This window comes from Ceratotherium simum, chromosome 19 (genome assembly GCF_057802395.1).
Source record: "Ceratotherium simum simum isolate JZ-2026a chromosome 19, ASM5780239v1, whole genome shotgun sequence".
NCBI lineage: Eukaryota > Metazoa > Chordata > Mammalia > Perissodactyla > Rhinocerotidae > Ceratotherium > Ceratotherium simum.
This window is the reverse complement of record NC_141918.1, coordinates 33,484,158-33,506,455: the sequence shown is the minus strand read 5'-3', so window position 1 is coordinate 33,506,455 and position 22,298 is coordinate 33,484,158. Positions and strand designations below refer to the sequence as shown.

The following is a 22,298-nucleotide window of genomic DNA, read 5'->3' as shown; positions in this document are numbered from 1 at the left end:
TTATTATTGTTATTTTAAAATTAGGAGGTAAGTTTCTTAAAACTTCCTCAGTTTTAACTTCTAATATGGTAAATCTCAATGGATATAAACAAAAACTCTTTGGCACTTGCAATAATTTTTAAGAATGAAAAAGGGTCCTGGCACCAAAAAGTTCAAGAACACTGGAATAAATCTCTCTTAATTTCCTATCAAGGATCCTTAAACTCTGGTCACATCCATTTTCTCCTTCTTGCTGCCTATTACAGTGAAAAAGATTTTCCCTCTCACCCCTAAAGCTCAAGATCTACTCTGTTTGACCTTTTCTTCCATCCATCAGTTATCCCCATCTCCCTTTGCACACCATTTAAATATTGATGACTCTGTTAATTTTACATACTCACATTCATACTCATAGCTATTCTCCCAGAAGGATTTATCTATACTTTGTGTATCCAATTTCTTACCTCCCATTCAGTCCTCTAACTTATTCCAATATGGTTCTACCCCAACCATTCCACTGAAATTGCCTTCACTAATGAGCTCCATATTGTTAAATCCAGTTAACACCTTTTTGTCCTTACCTTTTGACCTCGTGTCAATGCTGACAGTGCCTTAAAATAATCCCAAATGTTGGTTTCTTTGATATGAACCTCCTCTGGTTTTCCTTATACCCGTCTGATCATTCATATTTATGCCAGTTTGTTGGTTCCTCTTTTAACATCTGTGGTTGTTCCTTGGAGTTCTGTCTGAGGCTTTCATCTTTTCTCGCTATACTTGCTCCTCATTCTGTAGCCTTATCTACTCCCATAATTTGTTTTTGTTTTTGTTAATCTCTATGCATTTGACTTCCAAGTGTCTATCAGTAGCCTAGATATCCCTCCAGAGCTCCTGATCAGTATATATATATCAAACCATCTACTGAATAAATAGAATAGCACTCTAGTTAAGAGTGATGGTTCACAAGTCAAAGAAAACTTGGTTTGAATTTTAGCTCTTCCACTTTATATTCATATGATTTTGGACAACTTTTTAATTTCTCTAAGACTCAGTTTCTCTATTTATAAAATGGGGATAATAGTACCACGGGTTTGTGGTGAGGATTACTTGAGATAAAGCATTTAAAGCACCTAACACAGTGTTCAGTACATAGTGCTCAAAAATGTTAGCTGCCTCTGCTGTGTTAATAAAATTATTCTTATCATCTTCATTCTCATTTATTTCCAATATTTTCATAGAATAGATGAAATACCCTGCTATACCTAAACCCCACTATGTCTAAAACTGAGATTATCCTCATTCCTGCTCCAAAAACAAATCTCCAAACAAACCTGTGTTCTTCCAGTCCTTTCTGTTTCAATAAATGCAACACCACCAGCTAGCTGCTTAAGCAAGAAATGTAGGCATTGTCTTCAGCTCCTGTTCTACCACACCCTCCACGTCTAGTTGGTTGTCAAGGCCTGACCATTTTATTCCTTATATGCCTCCTGAATCAACACATTTCTGTGATCGTTGTTAAAGCCCCCATCATCTTAGTTTTTCCACAATAGCCTTCTCAGTCCCTTTATCCAGTCTTGTGCATTCTCTGTCTAACCTGGTCATTTCACTTTGCTGCTCTTCACTTCACAGGCAAATTCCACTACCTCTCCACACATCTTAATAGGCTGTGCATGACCTGATCTGTTACTACCTCTCTATCCTCCCTCCCCTACCACAGCCTGTCACTAGGCCTCACTCAGTGGTTTCAGTTCATTTCCGGAATAAGCCATGTTTTCTCATGACCCTTTACATGTGCTTTTTTTTTTGTTTTTCGCTGACCTAGCATCTGTGCCAATCTTCCTCTACTTTGTACGTGGGTCACCACCACAGCATGGCTGACGAGTGGTGTAGGTCCGCGCCTGGGATCCGAACCCATGAACCTGGGCCGCCAAAGCAGAGAGGGCCAAACTTAACCACTATGCCACAGGGCCAGCCCCTACATGTACAATTTTATTTGCATAAAATACTCTTCCCTCCCTTCAGAGAAGAAGTTATCTCTGGTTCATCAAAGTTATTTCCTCCTTAGAGACTTCTCTTCAAGAAGGCTTTGCAGACACTACCTCTGTCTGATTAATACTCCTTCTAGATGTTCATATACTTGCCCTGCATGGCACTTAGACTATTTATAATTGCCTGTTGTTTATATTCCCCATCATAAAGGGAAAACAACTCAGAAGAAAAATATTAAAATAGTAACATCTCTGAGTGGTGGATTGAGTTATATTTCCTTTTTTAGAATTTTTATATAATCTTTTCAAAAATTTTTCTGCATTTTTTTTTTTTATAATTTTATTTATTTTTTCCCCCAAAGCCCCAGTAGATAGTTGTATGTCATAGTTGCACATCCTTCTTGTTGCTGTATGTGGGACAAGGCCTCAGCATGGCCGGACAAGCGGTGCATCGGTGCGCACCCGGGATCCGCACCCCGGGCTGCCAGCAGTGGAGCACGTGCACTTAACCGCTAAGCCACGGGGCCCGCCCTTTTCTGCTTTTTTAAAAGGAAAAGCTCACATTTCAAAAACCTTTTTGACATTTTGGTTTTTTAATATAGTTAGTATTAAATTGGTTTTAGAAGTCAAGATATTCATCCAAGAAGTTTTTTGTCATTTTCTTTCAGAGTACATAGCTTTCTTTGAAACTTGATTTAAACTTTTAATTTCTAACAAAATACAAATTTCCAGTAAAGTTAAAATGAAAAATTTGTGTGCTAATATAATGTGTTTTATTCTCTATGTTAATTTAATCATTGTTTCACTTAAGATTTTAGGAAACATAATTTTATGACATAACTTTTTTTTTCTAATACAGGATATGTGAACTTTTGCAAAGTGGAGCCATAATGAATAAATTTTACCAGCCTCATGAAGCGCATATTCCCTACCTCCTACAGCTCTTCATTGACTACAATCTGTATGGAATGAATTTAATAAATCTGGCTGCTGTCAAGTTCCGAAAAGCAAGAAGGAAAAGTAAGGTTAATTTCGCAAGTTCAGATTAAAGCTTTGAAACAAGTGTTATGTAATTGATGATTTATAAAATAATATATATTTAGAAAATAAGTGCTGAGTGGATAAAGAATAAAAAGAAATATGCAAAATGGTCTTCGAGTTTATCAGGAAAAGAATCTCAAAAGAAAATTTTTTGGTAACAGTTTTATTGAGATATAATTCACATATCATGCAATTCACTCATTTAAAATGGACAGTTCAGGGGCTGGCCTGGTGGTATAGTGGTTAAGTTCGGCACTCTCCGCTTTGGCAGCCCGGGGTTCACGGGTTCGGATCCCGGACATGGACCTACACCACTCACCAGCCATGCTGTGGCAGCGACCCACAGGCAAGGTAGAGGAAGATTGGCACACATGTTAGCTCAGCACCAATCTTCCTCAAACCAAAAAGAAGGCGAGGGGAAGACTGGCAACAGATGTTAGCTCAGGGCCAATCTTCCATACCACAAATAAATAAATAAAATGGACAATCCCATGGTTTTTAATATATTCACAGAGTTGTGCAGCTATCACCACATAAAATTTAGAACATTTTCAACACCTCTAAGAGAAACCCCGTAGTCTTTAGCAATCACCTCCATTTTCCCATGCCTCCCACCCCTTAGCAACCACTAATCTACTTTGTCTCTGTGTTTGCCCATTCTGCACATCTCATATAAATGGAGTCTTATGGGGTTTTTTTTCACTTAGCTTTATCTTTTCAAGGTTCATCCATGTTGTAGCACGTATCAGTATTTCCTTCCTTTCTATCGGCCAAATAAAATTCTGTTGCATGGATATAAACTACACTTTGTTTATCAATTCATCAATTGGTGGACATTTTGGGTTTCCACCTGCATTTGTTCCACCTGGCTGGCCCCTGGATTTGTTTTGTATTAAGTAGAGAAGGTGGAATCCAAAGAGAATAAAAGGCTAAAGATGCTAGACCAGTTCACCCAGAAATTCTATTCCTAGGTATATAGCCAAGAGAAATGAAAACATATGGCTACACAAATACTTGTACATGAATGTTCATAGCAGCGTTGTTCATAATGGAACAGATGTTAGCTAAGAGTGAATCTTCCTCAGAAAACAAACAAAAAAAACGAATCCAGCATTTTTATGCCAACTCTACTGTTCTTTCTAACTGTTAAAATTTTTTTCTTTTCCTTCACTGCCAAACTTCTTGAACCAGAGGTTAGCATTTTTTTGTCTCATAGTTTACCAGCTATTGTGGGGGGGGGGGGGGTTAACTCCTTTCATTTCTTCTACCATACCCAAACTGTGCTCTGAAAAGTAACCATGGAGGATTTTTTTTTCCGTGAATAGTGGGCTAGGTTATTGGGATCAACTCTTCTACTAAAAACAATTTAAAGGCTAGATAAGATTAAAAAAAATCTTAAATGCATCAAAGAGATTACAAAACAATTAAGAAGTACTGGCCAGGCTGGCCCCGTGGCTTAGCGGTTAAGTGTGTGCGCTCCGCTACTGGCGGCCCGGGTTCGGACCCCGGGCACACACCGACACACCGCTTCTCTGGCCATGCTGAGGCTGCGTCCCACATACAGCAACTAGAAGAATGTGCAACTATGACATACAGCTATCTACTGGGGCTTTGGGGAACAAAAAAAAGAGGAGGATTGGCAATAGATGTTAGCTCAGAGCCGGTCTTCCTCAGCAAAAAGAGGAGGATTAGCACGGATGTTAGCTCAGGGCTGATCTTCCTCACAAAAAAAAAGAAAGAAAAAAAAGAAGTACTGGCCAACAGAGGGAATAGAGTGCTGAAAGCCTTTTCCCTGAGGAGTCTGCTAATCCTGGAAAATTTAGAACTTCCATTGAGAGAGCTTTACTAGATGAGGGAGACAGAAACAAAAACCCGGGGCCTGCTAGAGAAGTTGGAACCCCTCACAGAGTAAGGTAGGGTCTCAGATAGACATGCCCTTAAGTTGAGCACCAACTGGGAAGTGGAACAACTTTTGGGACATTTCAGCCCAGTTTGAATCCCCTGGGACTAAAAGAGCTTCCCAAGTCTAGGACTTGATTTGAGGTGGTGCTAGTCTGGTAATACACTCAGATCTGGTAGAGGCAAATGCAGATCCTCTCTAGAGGGAATTATGTTTATTTTAGGTCTCATATTCTTCCTAAAAATAAAATTTGAAGTATAATATGTTCAGCACACAATTTAGAATATACCAGTCACATGAGAAAACTGTCTCCATGAGTAAAACCTAGCAAACACATGCATGTGTGTGCATGCACATGCCTGCGTGCACACACACACCCCCCCAAACCTACAAAGAATTCAGATATTGAAATTATTAGATGCTGTTTGAAAGACTATAATTCAGAATATTTATTAAATGTAACACTATTTGCAGTGCTCTAATGTATAAGTTATATTCATTTATAGTTGTATTTGTCTTTCCAACATGCTAATAATATCCTTACGTGAAACAACTTAGATGCAATACTTTTTTGGGGGAAGTGGGGGGAAGATTGGCCCTGGGCTAATATCTGTTGCCAGTCTTCTTTTTTTTTCCCCAAAGCCTCAGTACATAGTTGTGTATCATAGTTCTAGAGTTGTAGCTCTTCTATGTGGGACGCCACCTCAGCATGGCTTGATGAGCGGTGAGTAGGTCCATGCCCAGAATCCGAACTGGCAAAACCTGGGCTGCCGAAGCAGAATGTGCAGACTTGACCGCTACGCCACCGAGCTGGCCCCACGATACTTCTTTTAAAAAGAGATTGTTTTGTAGTGACAACTTGTATTAAATAATTACATTTTCATTTAAATACAGAAGCAGAAAGATCGAAGCATTGAGAGCAGCATATGACTCCTCTTTTACGTAGACCAAAATCATTCGTTTACAACTAATTCTACTAGATAATAATAACTTCAGGTTTAGATGACAACTTATAGTTTATTAACTGCCAGTTTTTCTCATCTCAAAATCTTAGAATACTATAAAATTTTTACAATAAACCAAATTGTGTGAACGAATAGCTGTCCCTTGGTGCTTAGGATCCCCAAAAGAGAAATCATCTAATGAAGGATGAGGTAGGCTGTTTGCCCAATATCTCCCTTTGTCTCCGTAGAGAAAGAGACTAAAAAGTAAAGGAAGGAAGAAGGAAGATGTAAGAAAAGCAGGAGAAAGAGAACTGCCCACTGCTTAACTTTCTTCCCTACGGCGATTGTTTCCCCTCCCATCTTTGTGAGGGCTGTGTTATTTCTTATCCAGGAGATCCTCCTTTTTTTTTTCCAGTGTAGAGATTTTCAAGAGTGAAGGTTTAAGGACGCACATTACCCAATTTCAAGAATTTCTATAAAGCTACAGTAATCAAGACAGCATGGTGTTGGCAAAAGGATAGACATGTAGACCAATGGAACAGAATAGAGCTCAGAAAAAGACCCATACGATATAGTCAACTTACCTTTGACAAAGGTGCAGTGGTAATTCAGTGGGGAAAAGATAGTTTTTTCAACAAATAGTGCTGGAATCATTGGATATCTATACGCCAGAAAATAAAAGAGCCCAGACACATACTTCCCACTTTATATAAAAATTAACTCAAAATGGGTCATAGACCTAAATGTAAAATGTAAAACATCAGACTTCTAGAAGAAAACAAAGGAAAAATCTGCCTGACCTTGGGTTTAGCGATGACGTTTTAGATACAACACAGAAAGCATGATCCATGAAAGGAAAAATTGATAAATTGATTTTGTCAAAATAAAAAACTTTTGCTCTGTAAAAAATACTATTAAGAAAATGAAAAGATAAGTCACAGACTGCATGAAAATATTTTCAAATTACATATCTGATAAAGTACTTGTATCTAGAATATATAAAGAACTCTTAAAACTGAACAATAAGAAAGCAAACAACCCAATTAAAAATAGTCAAAAGACCTGAACAGACACTTCAATGAAAAAGATATAAGGATAGCAAACTCATGAAAAGATGATTCTCAACATATATCGTTACGGAAATGCAAATTAAAACCACAAAGAGCTACCACTACACACCTATTAGAATGGCTAAAATCCAAAAAATCTAGCAATAATAAAGGCTGGTGAGGATGTGGAACAGCAGCAACTCTCATTCATCGCTAGTAGGAATGCACATTAGTACAGCCACTTTGGAAGACAGCTTGGCAGTTTCTCGTAATGTTAAACATGGACTTACCATGTGACCCAGTGATTGCACTCCTAGGCATTTACCCAAGCGATTTAAAACTTATGTCCACCCAAAAACCTGTACGCAAATGTTTATAGCAGCTTTATTTATAATTGCTAAAAATTTAAAGTAACCAAAGTGTCCACTCAATGGGACAGTGGATAATACTGATATATCCATACAGTGGAATACTGTTTATCATTAAAAAGCATCAAGCAATTGATTCACACATCGATGAATCTTTAATGCGTTTTACTAAGTGTAGGAAGCCAGACCCAAGAAGCTACAAATTGTATGATTTCATTCATATAACATTCTGAAAAAGGCAAACTATCGAAATGGAAAACATATTAATGGTTTCCAGGGACTGGAGAAGAGGGGAGTGTTGACCATGAAGCAAATGTTTACAGAGGAACTTTTAGAGTGAAGGAATTACTCTGTACAGTACTGACATGGCAGTATGACTCTAGGCATCTGTCAGACCCATGGAACTGTCCCTTACGCAAGTATTGAAAGTTAACCCAGTAGTGTCATGTGGATATTGCGTACCCCTTTGTATGATGTGATGGGAAGGACATATCACTTCTATGGTATTCTTTCCAAAAACCGATAACCACAGTCTAATCATGAGAAAAACATCAGACGAACTCAGGATTGGGGGATATTCTACAGGTTACCTCACCAGTACTCATGACCTCATCAAGGTCATGAAAAACGGAGACTGAGAAATAGACCAGAGGAAACTAGAAATGCAATATGGTGTCCTAGATGGGGTCCTGAAACAGCGGACAGTAGTGGAAAAACTGGTAAAATTCAAATAAAGTGTGTAGTTTAGTTAATAGTAGTGTACTATTGTCAGTTTCTTTGTTTTGACAAGTGTACTATGGTAATATAAAATGTTAACAATGGGGGAGACCTGGTAAACACTGTATGGAAACTGTCTATACTATCCTTGCAACTTTTCTATAAATTTAATACTATTCCAAAATAAAAAGGTTATTGCAAAAAACTAGAATAAGAGGTTTGTTATCAGTGTCAAATATACCGAGAGTTCAAGAAGTATTGAAGAATGGAAAAGGTTCTAGAGTATGTACAGGAGATATTTATAGAAAAAGGAGGTAATTTTCACAAAAATTTGATTCTAAGAGGTGAAAAAGCATGAGAAAAGTTTGAATTAGCAGATATATGTAAGCCATTTATTTTAGTTATAAAAGTTAGATGAGTATTAGAATGGTAAATAGAAAGATTTCTTTTTTTTAAATGGAAAATTTTTACAATTCGAAGGCAGAAACATAAAATTTAGTTGGGAAGAAATTAGAAGCAGGGAAATTGCAAATATGATAAAATAAAAATTTTTATCTTAATTTATTATATTAAATGTCCCTCAGGTTTTTGTTTTGTTGGTTTGTATAAGATAAAAGTTTATACTGAAATCATGGAAAGAATGGGTGAATCATTTTTTTGTATTTTATTTTTTCGTGTTATCTAAGACACAGTTAAACTGACAGTAAACTTTTTATGGCAAATTAATGTGTATGTTATATATATGCATAACAACATTTTTATCTTATAAGGCAAGTTAATGTAGAACATAATGTAGCTTACTTTTGAAAGTGGAGTAAAATCAAAAGTGAAAACGATTTGGAAATTTTATTATGTGTGTATATGCAATTTTATCTCAGTATTCAGTTATATAATCAATTGTCAAAATAGAAATAGTGCTAATTACTTCACAAGGGGAAGTATATAGAAGTACTTAAATAGAGTAAATATTTTGAGTACCAGAGGCATTTTTATTTACATTTTTTGATATCCACAGTTGAAATTTTATATGTAGGTAAAATGTGAATTTTTATAATGTGATAGATAATTTTGAATCGGTAAACTTATGTACATTCTTAATATAAATTTATTAGAAAATAATATTTATATTGTAATTTACAACTTGCAAAGTAATTTTATATAAATGCCCTAGCTACATAACAGCAAAACCTTTAAAAACTTCCGAAAGTGTGTAGAATCAGTTAATGCTTTGGCGTAAGTTTTGTTAAAATGTTAATACCTGATCTCAGTCTAATTACACCATTTTGTGATCTAGCTAACCAAATAAGAACATCAAAGTACTAAATTTAGCTGGAGAGCATTATAAATTTAATCTCTTTCTTAATGTTAGAATTCTTTCTGTGCCGCTCACTCAAGCTTTCTCTTGTGTAAAAATTTAAATTCCCACCAGAGATCACAGAAGAGTTGCTAAAATTTAGAGAGTACTTCCAAAGCATGACCCCAGGACTCAGTTTCTGAAACTGGAACAACTAAGCAAACGTGTAGTCCCGTCTTCAGCTGCTGGTCAAATTATATTTGCATTTGCCCCAGGTTTCTGCTCACTGTTACTGACATTACGTCTGGAATGCATTGTATATTTTGTTGTTGTTGTTCAGGGAGTAGTATTAAAGTATGTTTTATTTTTATCTGAAATCTGATTTCCACTAGAATTTTAGTTGAGAATACCCTAGGAATTTAAAGTCTACAAAAATTCTTAATTTTTCTTTATTTTTAAAATGAGATTTTAAGCATACCTACCACAATAGTACATTCAGATGTATCATACGTTCGTTCTAGTATGAAAGTATTGTAGTTATTTCTTTCTCATATTCATATATTGCAAATATTTCTTTCCCCGCTTAGTTTGGAACCATTACTCTCAACTGTGCATATGCATTCCTGTGTGTGTAAGAATTTTTAGGAACTAGAAGTATAGGTTGTATATTATTTTACTTATAGGGTAATTATATGCAAGTTGGAAGTAGATTTTATCCCCTTTTACCTTTCTATTCCTAGGTGATCCATTGCATACAACTGGATCTTGCAAGGATCGGCTACCAGGAAATTCTCTTACTGGTACTTTATTTCGGTGGGAAGAAGATGAAATACCAAGGTTAGTTAATGTTGTAAAGGAAAAGAAAATTTATTTACATATATCCTACTGTATTCAGAAATCAGTGGTTACCAGAATTTAATTTTAACCTTATATTTGGTTTGTTTTAATCTGTAAGTTTATCGAAAAAGCAAATCTCAACATTAGCATGTTACGTGGAATCATAGATTTTAAAAACAGACCATGAAAATATACCTAATTAATAAAAGGAATCTGGTTGTAAATGTTTATACTTCTCTCCAACATTCATCTTCATCGTGCATTCTAAATTGATATCCTGTAACTTGTCAAGTAAAAATCACATAATAAAATAACAATTTAAAACCTAAACAGCAAATATTTTTAATAAAAATAACCCCTCAAATTTCTGTATATTAAGTATTTGTGGAAAAAAAGTGGGTTGACATACTGTGTATGAATAATATAATTTGTGATTTGACTATTATTTATTAGACTTTTGTGGGGGAGGTAATATATTGCAAATGTTTAGATTTCTCTACCATAAAGCACGTTTGTAATTAGTACCTATCTAAATTATCAATAATAGCTTTATCTACATAAAACTCAGAAGGATTTCTATTTTATATTGCAAAGTATTGCCCAAGCTTTCTTGATCTTTTTATTGATCAGTTGGGTATTGGCAGGGTGGTTATGGTTTTCCTCATTCCACTACACGTCACCTGATGCTTTTTAAGCAGATAATTCTTATGAAGAGTGCAAGGTGGAAAAACTTTAAATGACTTTATTTTTTATTTCATGATAAGAAAATGTGAATTTATTAATCAATTGAAGATAAACTATCATAAAAATATTTGTTTAGAGCTTAATTTATGTAGTTTAAGATCCTAATATGTACTTGGCAGAATTTCCGTATTACGGAATTACTTGGGCTTTTTAATACCTGAAATTAAGAAAGAATCTCATTAAATAATGATAGAAATACATGGTTTTATGACTGGAATATTATACTAGAATGAGACTGAAAACTTCAAAACGATATGGACAGTCGGTGACTTGCCTTACCTCTTTATTTAGGTTAACAAGTATCAGGACTTTTTGATAAACATACACACACACACACACACACACACACACTTCTTGGTTCCTTCGCAGATACAGCAGAATTGTTTTTGTAATTATGTTGAAATGGTATTAAATGTAGAGAGAATATTATTTACTGCATCAGATTCAAGTTCTGACCTGCCCAGAGCAAAGTGACCAACAAGCTACTTGCTGTCTCATTTTTTATGTCTGTGATACCATCCCTCTTTCTCTCTGAAATTGGAGCAAATCAACTTGACCCAAGGATTTTACCTACTCGCTAGATCCCCTTGGTTTTCAGAGTTCTACATTTAGTAACTTGTTTTTTGCATCATCAGGTTAAAATCAAAGTTTATTTGTATTTGAAGCCTTTTGGAACAAACATCTTTTTGATTAAGTCATAAGACTATAGTAAAGCCCCACTAATTAGGGGTAAGTTTGGGGAAACCCTATGTATTATAATGAAAAGTATGAATTTTAGAATGTTTTCAAGGATCCTATTTTGTTACTTTTAGGAGTTGACAAATTATAAGCAAAGATATGAGTAGGCAAACTGGTGACATTAGATAAGGTGTTCAGAATTAGAATTTATAATAAATGTAGGATAGCTATATATTTTTGTCTCAGATTATCCCATAAATTTGTATTCTGGGGATGCTCATATTGTCTTAAACATGAAAATCCATAATTTAATCAAATACAAATAACAAGGTAAAAAACTTTTGCCAAAAATCAATACTCTTAAATTTTTTCAGTCTCATTTCTATTCCCAGTGCTAGCGCCTTCTTTTGGGTACCACTTTTTTTCTTACAAAGAAATGTTTTATATCCATTTATAAACATTATTACAAAGGCCATAAACAGAGAGCAACAAACTTGTCATGAGAAAAGAGTGCTGAGTCAGCAGCTCTGCTAACCTTATTTGCTAGCTCATTGTAAATTACCACATATCATGGACCTTCAGGGTCATTTGCTGGAGTGTTGAATCCACTAAACTAGAGCCTACTGCAGTAATCTCAACCCTGGCTGCCCATCAGAATGATCTGGAGAGATTTTTAAAATTATAGATGTCTGAGCTCCACCCTTAATGATTCTAATTAGTAGGTCTGTAGTGTTAAACTATGACCAGAAATGTTCAGAGAGGCACAATTGTGTAATTACCATCGTATTGCTTATCTACCTTTCATGACTAAAATGAATGGTCTACATGTACTTGCTGACTCAAATTTTTTATTCACGCTTTTTCTATATGCTGGAAACAGATTTTTAATTCTGAAAACTACTTCCTTTCCCTAGGAACACCTCCTGTTCAGAATGTCTGAAGTAGTTTTGTAATAAGGGCAGGAAATAGTTGTAAATTTCTACTATGAAATTGTATTTTTTGATGTCATTGTTTCCCTCCTTTGTCACAAAGGTACTACTCCTGGAAAATTTACCCTTGAAATTTACAATATAATTCTTCCAAAAATTGTGAGACTTTTTTAGTATAAGGACAAGGACAAAAACTGTCGACCAAAAATTATTTTATCTGGTACTTGAATTCATGGGAAAACTGATTTTGTTAAATTATATGAATAAAGAAGACAGACTACATCGAGAGATATTTTTTTCTGAAAGTGAAAGGGCGATATCGTGATAGGTTGGCTAATACGTCCCTTCTCTATCAATGGTAAAAAAATATGTGTATGTGTTTGTATGTATACATATATATTTATTTGAATTGTAAAATTTCTGTGGTTTAACAAAGTTAACTTCTAATGTTCCATTAAAATTTTCTTAGGGTTAGACAATGGAAAATAAGGTTTTGCTAATATGTTTCTCTTAAAACTTTAAAAAATGTTCAAATAAAAATGTTAATGAACTCTGCCATCACCCACTTTCTAGTAAAAGTTCTCTCCTTTTCATTTGGTGTCTATATTGGTAGGAGATCTAAATTTTGGAATGAGTAAACTGGGATCCACATTTGATATTGTATATTCATTCTGTCAAGCAGGGACAGTTATGTGGTGTCTTCCTAATCTTTTTTTGTGGCTCTGATGAAAAACAGAAAGACTTTTGAGTCAGCATTAGTGGGGAACAGCCCTCTGTAGTTCTCATAAAAATTAATGACCTCGTGCTGTCGCCAGTTCTTCTAGCTGTGATCCCACTGTTGAACTTAATGTTGTTCTGGTGTTAGTATGTTCTGGTCTTCTGTATTTCTCAATTCTGTGGTTATGGAGAACTTTAAAGCATTCCCCAGCTCAGCAGTAGTTGAGGGCAGGGAGAACAGTTTCTTTACCCACTTTTTCAGTATGCTCACCTCCCCTCATCTCGTTGCATATTCTCTTCTCATTTTTTTTAAACCATCTATGATTGCTGAGAAAGATGCCTCTGGGCCAGTGATTGCATATGTGTATGGTTTTTGATGCATCCCTCTATTGTCCCTCTGTTATCTTATTCCATTCTGCCCTGGATATGACCCACATGCTAAAACATTGTATATTTCTTGTATATTAAATGTCGTGAACCAGGGGCCAGCCCAGTGGCATCGTGGTTAAGTTTGCGCGCTCCACTTCAGTGGCCCAGGGTTCACAGGTTCAGATCCCAGGTACAGACCTAGCACTGCTTATCAAGCCATGCTGTGGCAGGCATCCCACATGTAAAGTAGAGGAAGATGGGCACAGATGTTAGCCCAGGGTCAATCTTCCTCAGCAAAAAGAAGAGGAATGGCAACAGATGTTAGTTCATGGCTAATCTTCCTCACCAAAAAAAAAATGTCATGAACCAAAATATGTAAAATATACTGCAAAAGGATCTCAGTAGAGTATCAGTATAATAGGTTTTGTATTTTTCTCTTTCTGTTTTTCATTTCTTTATATGTATACTCACAGTATCAATTATGTCATGAATAATTGTGAATTGGGGCCAGCCCATGGCATAGTGGTTAAGTTCAACATGCTCTGCTTTGCTGGCCCAGGTTCAGAGGTTCGGATCCTGGGCACAGACCCACACCACTTGTCAGCCATGCTGTGGTGATGACCCACATACAACATAGAGGAAGACTGGCACAGATGTTAGCTCAGGGCTAATCTTTCTCAAGCAAAAAAAGAGGAAGATTGGCAACAGATGTTAGCTCAGGGCAAGTCTTCCTCAGCAAAAATAACAATAATAATAATAATTATGAATTAATACAGTATCACTGGCTTTTCTGGTTACCACCTAAACATGAAAAATTGTATAAGAAAAATCTTCAGAAAATCTGCTCTTACATAATTACTGTTTTTTGATATCTTTTTAATACAGCTCTTTAATACTGGAAGGTGTTGAACCACAAAGTACGTGTGAATTAGAAGTGGATGCTGTAGCTGCTGATATCTTAAATCGGCTGGACATTGAAGGTATATACACAGTTATTCTTAATACGTGTTTTTATTTATAAAAATTAATGACCAAAGTAGAGTGGAAAAAGTAGGGAAGAAAACATTATTAGGAAAGTAAGATATTATAGAAGGAGGAGACAAGATGTTATGAAGATTGCTTCTGTACGTCTGATGAGATGGTCATTATTTTTTCATTTATATTTTCATTCATATGAGTGTGTCTGCATAGACATGAACCTAAAGTGTAACACTAAATAAATTAGCCATTATAAAAGAGTTTAATATGTTCTGCCTTTTAATTTTTTTATATTCAGTTTATATGCCAGGGAGGGGACTCTTAGGTCTATTGGCTATCATCAAATGTTTGAATCTTATTCACCTGCTAGGTTTTTGGGAACCAGTAGGAAGAAAACTAAAAAAGGAGTAGCATAATATATGTAGGTTGGGATAGTTTGTCTTATTACACAAAGTAGGTAATTATTTTTCTTAAAAGGCAGTATTTTAAAAGGTTGGATTTCTTTTTTTAAGCAAGTATTTTTCACTTTGGCCCTTGTAGTATTGAAGTATTGTTGTGATTACAGCTCAAATTGGTGGAAACCCTGGTCTGCAGGCCATATGGGAAGATGAAAAGCAACGGCGAAGAAGCAGAAACGAAACTTCTCAAATTAGCCAACCCGAATCACAAGGTATAAACCTAATAGTACTCTGATGATTTTTTTTAAACTAGATATTTTAATGGAAAAGTTTAAGCCATTGAGTTTTTACCTTGACATTTGATTTTACTTTTTGAATTACCTTTAAATTTCCTATATATATCTTCCTATTGTCATTGCTCTGAACCGTAATTCTTTACCTCCCACGTGTCAGTCATTGTCTCTCTCCCCACAAGAAATTAACATCTTCATTGTCTTTGGTTTTCACCACACCTTGTCCCTTTGCCCCACCTGTTGGCTCCTTTTTCATTCTCTAGTATGTTCTGGTCTTCTCTATTTCCAAATGAGCTATAGAATACTTACAGAAGATCATGAATCCCAACTTAGAAACGCTGTGTTTAGTTCATTAAGCTTTGAAAATGTAACCCAGGAAATACTGCCCCCAAACTGTTTTCTGGATATGTCATATAAACCCTCACTTTGATCATCTTGTACATCTCTGAAGGAAGTCTTCATTTTATTTATTATTAAACCCAGCTACATTCAAAAAGAATTGGAGGGGGCTTAAATAAATGCCATGGATACAACAGAATTTTCAAAATAAAGGTAAAAGAATAAAAGATGTAATTCAAAAGGCAAATGTATTTGAAATATAGTAGTAAGCCTGAAGTCCAATTAAAATTTTTTAATGAAATTTGAAGTCAAATTAAAATTTTTATTATAATGTCTTGGACCCTAAAAATGCTTTGATAAATTTTGAATGCTTTTTATGCCTTTTTAAATAGAAATATATCTTATAAAGGGAAAATATTATATTTTATAAAGGGAAAATATATTTTATAAAGGGAAAATTTCTGGGTTCAGGGTATATGATACATTTACAGGAAGAGAACAATGTTTTTCTGTTATAGATTTGTTATAATTATAGAACTTGAATTGACTTTAAGTGCTTGATTTTATAGCGTCAATAATAACCATTTCTCTTTTGTTTGATTTTATAATAGGACTGCATTTGGGTGGTGTTATGTGTGTCAAGAGGATAGGAAATTGCTACCATTTTAAAAGCTACTCTAGGAGAAAGGAAAATATTTCTTTCATTTGCTATCTACATTTTTTAACGCACTTTTACAATTCAAAGATCGCAGGTTTGTGCCAGCAACAGAAAGTGAAAAAAAATTTCAGAAGAGACTTCAGGAAATTCTCAAACAGAATGATTTCTCTGTGTAAGTGGTTATTTATTATAGATCTCAGAACTAATTTTATTGCTTTGTTGTCTAGTTTGTTATAAAGGATATGTTTTACTTAAGCAGAACATTATCAGGATCTGTGGACTATAACAATGGATCCCAGGAGTTCTCTGCTGAGTTAACGTTGCACTCTGAGGTTCTGTCTCCTGAAATTCTTCAGTGTACGCCGGCTAATATGATAGAAGTCCACAAAGACACAGAGTTGAGCAAAGGTGAGGTTTTCTTTTCAAATATACAGAAAGTACCCTAACAGACATCTGTATATCTAGCACTGAGATATTAGTATTTAGTTGAGTTACCTAAGTTTTTTTCCCTAAGAAATCAACATCATAAATATAGCAAAAACCACTTTCCTATTCCTTTGCCTTTTCTTCTTCTCTAGAGGTAAGCACTATTCTGAAGTTAATGCAAACTGTTACCATATATGATTTTATATTTTGTTATGTATGTATGTCCACAGTATATACTATTATTATAGGTTTTAAATTTTACATAAATGGTGTTCTACTTGGCGTAGATTAAGCAACTTGCTTTTTTCATTCAACGTTATATTTTTTAACAACTTAAGATAATTTACATAAGATAAAATTCCCCTACTCTAAGTATATAATTTGGTGATTTATAGTAAACTTAGAGAGTTGTGCAAACATCTCCATAATTCAATTTTAGAACATTTCCTTTACCTCTGAAGTTTCTTTGTGTCCATTCACAGTCACTTCTGTTACCGCCTCCAACCCCAAATAACCACTAATCTATTTTCTTGTCTCTCAAGATTTGCCTTTTCTGGATATGTCATATAAATGAAAACATACAATATGTGATCTTTTGTGTCTCGCTTCTTTCACTTAGCATAATGTTTTCAGGTTCATCCATATTGTAGTATCTATCAGTATTTCATTTCTTTTTATTACCAAATAGTATTGCATTGTGTGGATATACCATATTGTGTTAATTCATTCATCAGTTGATGGATATTTGAGTTGTTTTTACTTTTTGGCTCTTAAGAATAATGCTGCTATGAACATTTGTGTACAAGTCTTTGTGTGGATATATATTTTCATTTCTCTTGAGTGGATACCAAGGAGTGGAATTGTTCGGTCATTTGGTAAATTTGTGTTAAATTTTTTAATAAACTGTCAAACTGTTTTCCAAAGTGACAGCAATATGTGAGAGTTCCAATGACTCCACATCCTCACTATTATCTGTCTTTTTTATATGTCTATCCTAGTGTGTGTGAAATGGCATCTCATTATGGTTTTTATTATCATTTCCCTCATTACTAATGATGTTGAGTATCTTTTATGTCAACATTATGAGTTTGAAATCTATCCTTGTTCATACATGTTGGTAGGTCATTCATTTTAGCTGCTGACTAGTGTTCCTTTGTAAGACTAAACAAGTTTATCTGTTTCTTTACAGCTATTAGATGGTTTTCACTTTCCAGTGTTATTGACAGTATTATATCTGTCACCTTGTGGCTATATGCAAGAATTTCTCTAGAAAGAAAACATATAGAAGTGTAATTTGCCAGGTCTTAGGATAGATGTATTGTAATCTACCTAGATAGCATCTGTTCTAACAGGGTTTCTGTGACGCAATTAGCTCATACATGATTGGTAAATAAGAGAATAATGAAAATTTTACCCAGAAGTCACGTGGTTTTATATGCAGTTTTTCTAGGCAAGGGCAGCCAGAATAGCAGGAGTAGAATTATAGGCTTCAGCAGGAAAGGAAAAGCCCTCTTTTCACTACTGTATTAGCAGTAGGGGCTCTTTTGACTGTATTAAACAGCAACTAAAGATGAGCACCTACACCCAGGGCTTCCTCCCCCCTTAAGGTTTGAGTCCCAGTATTGTGCAGTCTCGGACTCATGGCAGGTTGCAGTGTCTCCTGAACTCACCTTAATGGCAGCCTACAGAACTCTGCTTTTATTTGCTTTGTCTAAGCATCTACCAGTCCCACTCTGATCAAAATGCACCCAGCATTTCCATGCTATTGTTTTCTTTGTGTTTTTAGTATCCTTTATGGCAGCTTCCAGCCAAACTGAGCTGTCTGCCTGACTGATCAGTTACCTCCTCAGGTACCGGTTACTGATTTTGTTAGTGCTCTGGTTACAAAATTGTGTAAGTTTTACCTTAACCTTTTTTTTCCCCTATAAGCCCTATTTTCTGAGCTCAATTTTTCAGATTTTAAAGTATATTAATTATAAAAATATCAGAAATGCCAGTATTAAAGAATTGCCCTATAAAATGATCTGCCTAAGTTTATATTCCCACGATGTGTTAGAGCTTGTATTTCCCTATTTCCCTACATCCTCAGCAACATTCGATAGTGTCAGAGGTAAAAACTTTTTGCCATTCTGATTCTTTGAAATGGTATCTCCTTAGTTTAATCTACATTTCCTCATTACAATAAGTTTGAGCATTTGGGTTTCTTTATCTGAGAATTGCTTATTCGTGTTCTTTGTTCATTTTCTCTTGGGTCACCAGTCTTTTTCTTTGTAGGAGTTCCTCATATTTTCTAGATATTAAGCCTTTGTCAGTTATATGTATTATAGAGATATTTTCTTCTCATCTAGACTTGTACTTTAGAAGTTTTCAAAAAAATTTTAAATTTTTATTTCCCCTCTCTTTCCTTTTTTTTTTTAAGTATTTTGCGTGTCTTCAATTTTAATATCGAATTTAACAATTTTTTGCCTTTATGGTTTGGTTTTTGTACCTGGTTTACAAGTCCTTCTGTACCCTTAGATAATGAAAATTTTCATTCTTAAAGCTTATGTGTGCTTACAATTTGGTTTTTCACATTTAGGTCTTCAATTCATTTGAAATTTTACTTGTATATATAGTAAGGATCTAATTGTATCTGTTTTTCTAAATATAGATGGCTAGTTGTTCCAACATATTTATTGAAAAAAATTTGTTTCCACTGAAGTCTCCCACCTCAGTCGTGTTCACTTATGTTAATATCATACTGTTGTAATTACTGTTAGTTTATAAGGGGCAGCTGTTCCCTTATTTGGCTTCAGAATGGTCTTGTCTACTCTTTATCTTTTAAAAAAGTTCTCCTGGGGCCGGCCCGGTGGCGCAGGCGGTTAAGTGTGTGCGCTCCGCTGCGGCAGCCCGGGGTTCGCTGGTTCAGATCCCGGGCGCGCACCGACGCACTGCTTGGCAAGCCATGCTGTGGCAGTGTCCCATATAAAGTGGAGGAAGATGGGCATGGATGTTAGACCAGGGCCAGTCTTCCTCAGCAAAAAGAGGAGGATTGGCAGCTGTTAGCTCAAGGGCTGATCTTCCTCACAAAAATAAATAAATAAATAAATAGTTCTCCCATGTAAATTTTAGGATCAGATTGTTTTGTTTCTGGGAAGAAATCTGTTGAGATTTTATCGGAAATTCATTGAATTTATAGACCAATTTAGGAACATTGTTAATCTTTCCCTATACCAAATGGTCTCATCGATGAACATGATATATTTCTCATTTTATTTCATATCATTTCATATCTTTCAATAAAGTTTTGCAATTTTCTTTGTAAATTTATTTTATATCATTTGTAGTATATACTCTAGGTGCCTTGTATTTGTTGCAGTTTTAAGTTTTATCTTTTAAAAATTACATCTTCTTGCTGGCATTTAGAAACTTCACCAACTTTTGTATATCAGTCTTATATCCAGGAATTTTTATTAGTGCTAATAGTTTATATGTCTTTTCCGTTGGATTTTCTGTGTATAGAGTTGTCATCTTCAAATAACAGTTTTATTACTTCTCTTCCCATCCTCATGTATATTTTTTTAATGTTTTAAAAAATCACTGCTTAAGAACTCTAGGATAATGTTAAGTGGAAATGATAATAGTCTTTTTCTTCGCTTTAAAAGAAATGCCTCTATATTTCATCAAGTATGAAATTTACTATTAGATATTGGTAGATAAACTTTAATCAGGTTAATATTTCTTCCATTTCTTGTTTACTAAGAAGTTTGGTTTTTTTGTTTATCATTAATGAATATTAAATTTTACCAAATGTTCTTTTCTGAATTTATTGAAATAATCACAGTTTTTCTTTTTTACTCTGTTAATGTGGTAGTTACATTAAAATAATTTTTATTTTCTAATGTTAAACAATCCTTGCACTCCTGAAAATAAACCCTTCTTTGTCACAGTGTGGTGTGTTTTTTTTAAGCATTGCTGTATCTACTTTGCTAATATTTTCCTTAGAATTTTAACTTTTTTTTTTTAATAATTGAGAAGGATCCATACTTGGCCTCATTAAAAAGAATTGTGGAGCTTTCCCTCTTTTTCAACTCTTTTCAAGAATTTTTATTAGATTGGTGTAATCTGTTTCTTGGAGATTTGATAGATCTCATATGTAAAACCATCCAGACTTAGTATAGTTTTTTGTGGGTAGGTTTTGTGTTGGGAGGTGGGAGGAAAAGGGAATCAATTTTGAACTACTAATTCAATTTCCATAATTGTTATAGATCTACTCAAGCTTTCTGTTTCTCTTTGAATCCATTTTTTTTGTTTGTTTTTTTGTGAGGAAGATCAGCCCTGAGCTAACATCCATGCCAATCCTCCTCTTTTTTTGCTGAGGAAGGCTGGCCCTGAGCTAACATCCATGCCGATCTTCCTCCACTTTATGTGGAACGCCGCCACAGAACGGCCTGACAAGCGGTGCGTCGGTGCGCAGCCGGGATCCAAACCCGGGCTGCCAGCGGTGGAGCGTGCCTACTTAACCGCTATGCCACGGGGCCGGCCCTTGAATCCGGTTTTATATAATATTTTTCCTAAGAAATTATTCATTTTATCTGATTTTGCCCTGTTTTTGGCACAAAGTTGTTCATAGTATTAGTTTAATGTCTCTCTTTTACTTTTGGCACTTCCCTTTTATTTCTAACATTATTTATTTATGCCTTCTTTCTATTTTGTTTTGATCATTCTTGCCAGTCTTGTCTATTTTATTATTAGTTTCAGAGAACCACCTTTTGTTTTTACTGATCCTCTCAATTGTCTTTTGTTTTGGGGTGAGCTACTTTCACAGTTCTTTGTTTGTTTGTTTGTTCTTTTGTTTTGATTAAACACTCTTTATTAGCCCAGCTATGTCCTAGGATGTGTTAAAAATATTTCTTCCTGAAGCTATTAACTCTCTTTTAAAAACTATTGAAAGCATTTAGTTTTACGTCTGAATACCAGAAACAGAAAAATAGAACTGTGTTCTAGTTAGCTCTTTTTTAACTGCCTGCCACTTTTTGCTTTAGTCTTTTTTCCCCTACTACTGTGTGCTTTTTATTCTCTAGCTCATCCTTTGACTAGATTATAATAGGAGATGCATTTTATCTTTGTTTTTAAAATTATTTAATCCCTCTGTACATTAGACCTTTTAAAAAATCACATGTTGAAAGACTTATATTTTTAGATGATGAGTTGAAAGTTTTCTGAGAAATGTAAAATGAATTTATTTGTAATTTTGTTTGTTTTTTGTGAGGAAGATCGGCCCCAAGCTAACTTCTGATGCCAATCCTCCTCTTTTTGCCGAGGAAGATTGGCCCTAGGCTAACATCTGTGCCCATCTTCCTCTGCTTTATATGGGACACCACCACAGCATGGCTTCACAAGCGGTGCATTGGTGCGCACCCGGGATCCCAACCTTCGAACCCCAGGCCCCAGAAGCAGAGCACGCGCACTTAACCGCTACACCACTGGGCCGGCCCCTGTGATTTTTAAACCATAGAGAATAAAGAATTTTATTATTCAAATAAGACAGTTTGTCTTTTCTTTTCCGTTTGTATGTTTTAATGTGCAGTGATTTTTATCAGAGTAATATAACTGTCTGTACAAACTAGGTAGGATTGAAGAGGCTAAAGAGATGGCAAGTATTTAGTGATTCAC

General features: G+C 35.0%; 1 protein-coding gene across 3 annotated transcripts in view; it reads left to right on the top strand.

Moving 5' to 3' along the window:
- Positions 1-22,298, top strand: part of REV3L (REV3 like, DNA directed polymerase zeta catalytic subunit) — a 175,678-nt gene that overhangs the window by 66,584 nt on the left and 86,796 nt on the right. For 2 of the 3 annotated variants that reach the window (XM_087444009.1, XM_087444011.1), the window contains exons 5-10: positions 2,824-2,984; positions 10,018-10,114; positions 14,437-14,531; positions 15,095-15,199; positions 16,305-16,389; positions 16,474-16,625. In XM_087444009.1, coding sequence (XP_087300135.1) covers positions 2,824-2,984; positions 10,018-10,114; positions 14,437-14,531; positions 15,095-15,199; positions 16,305-16,389; positions 16,474-16,625 — 695 coding nt within the window. The remainder of the gene's footprint in view (positions 1-2,823; positions 2,985-10,017; positions 10,115-14,436; positions 14,532-15,094; positions 15,200-16,304; positions 16,390-16,473; positions 16,626-22,298) is intronic. The other variant, XM_004422219.3, reaches the window with a different exon arrangement.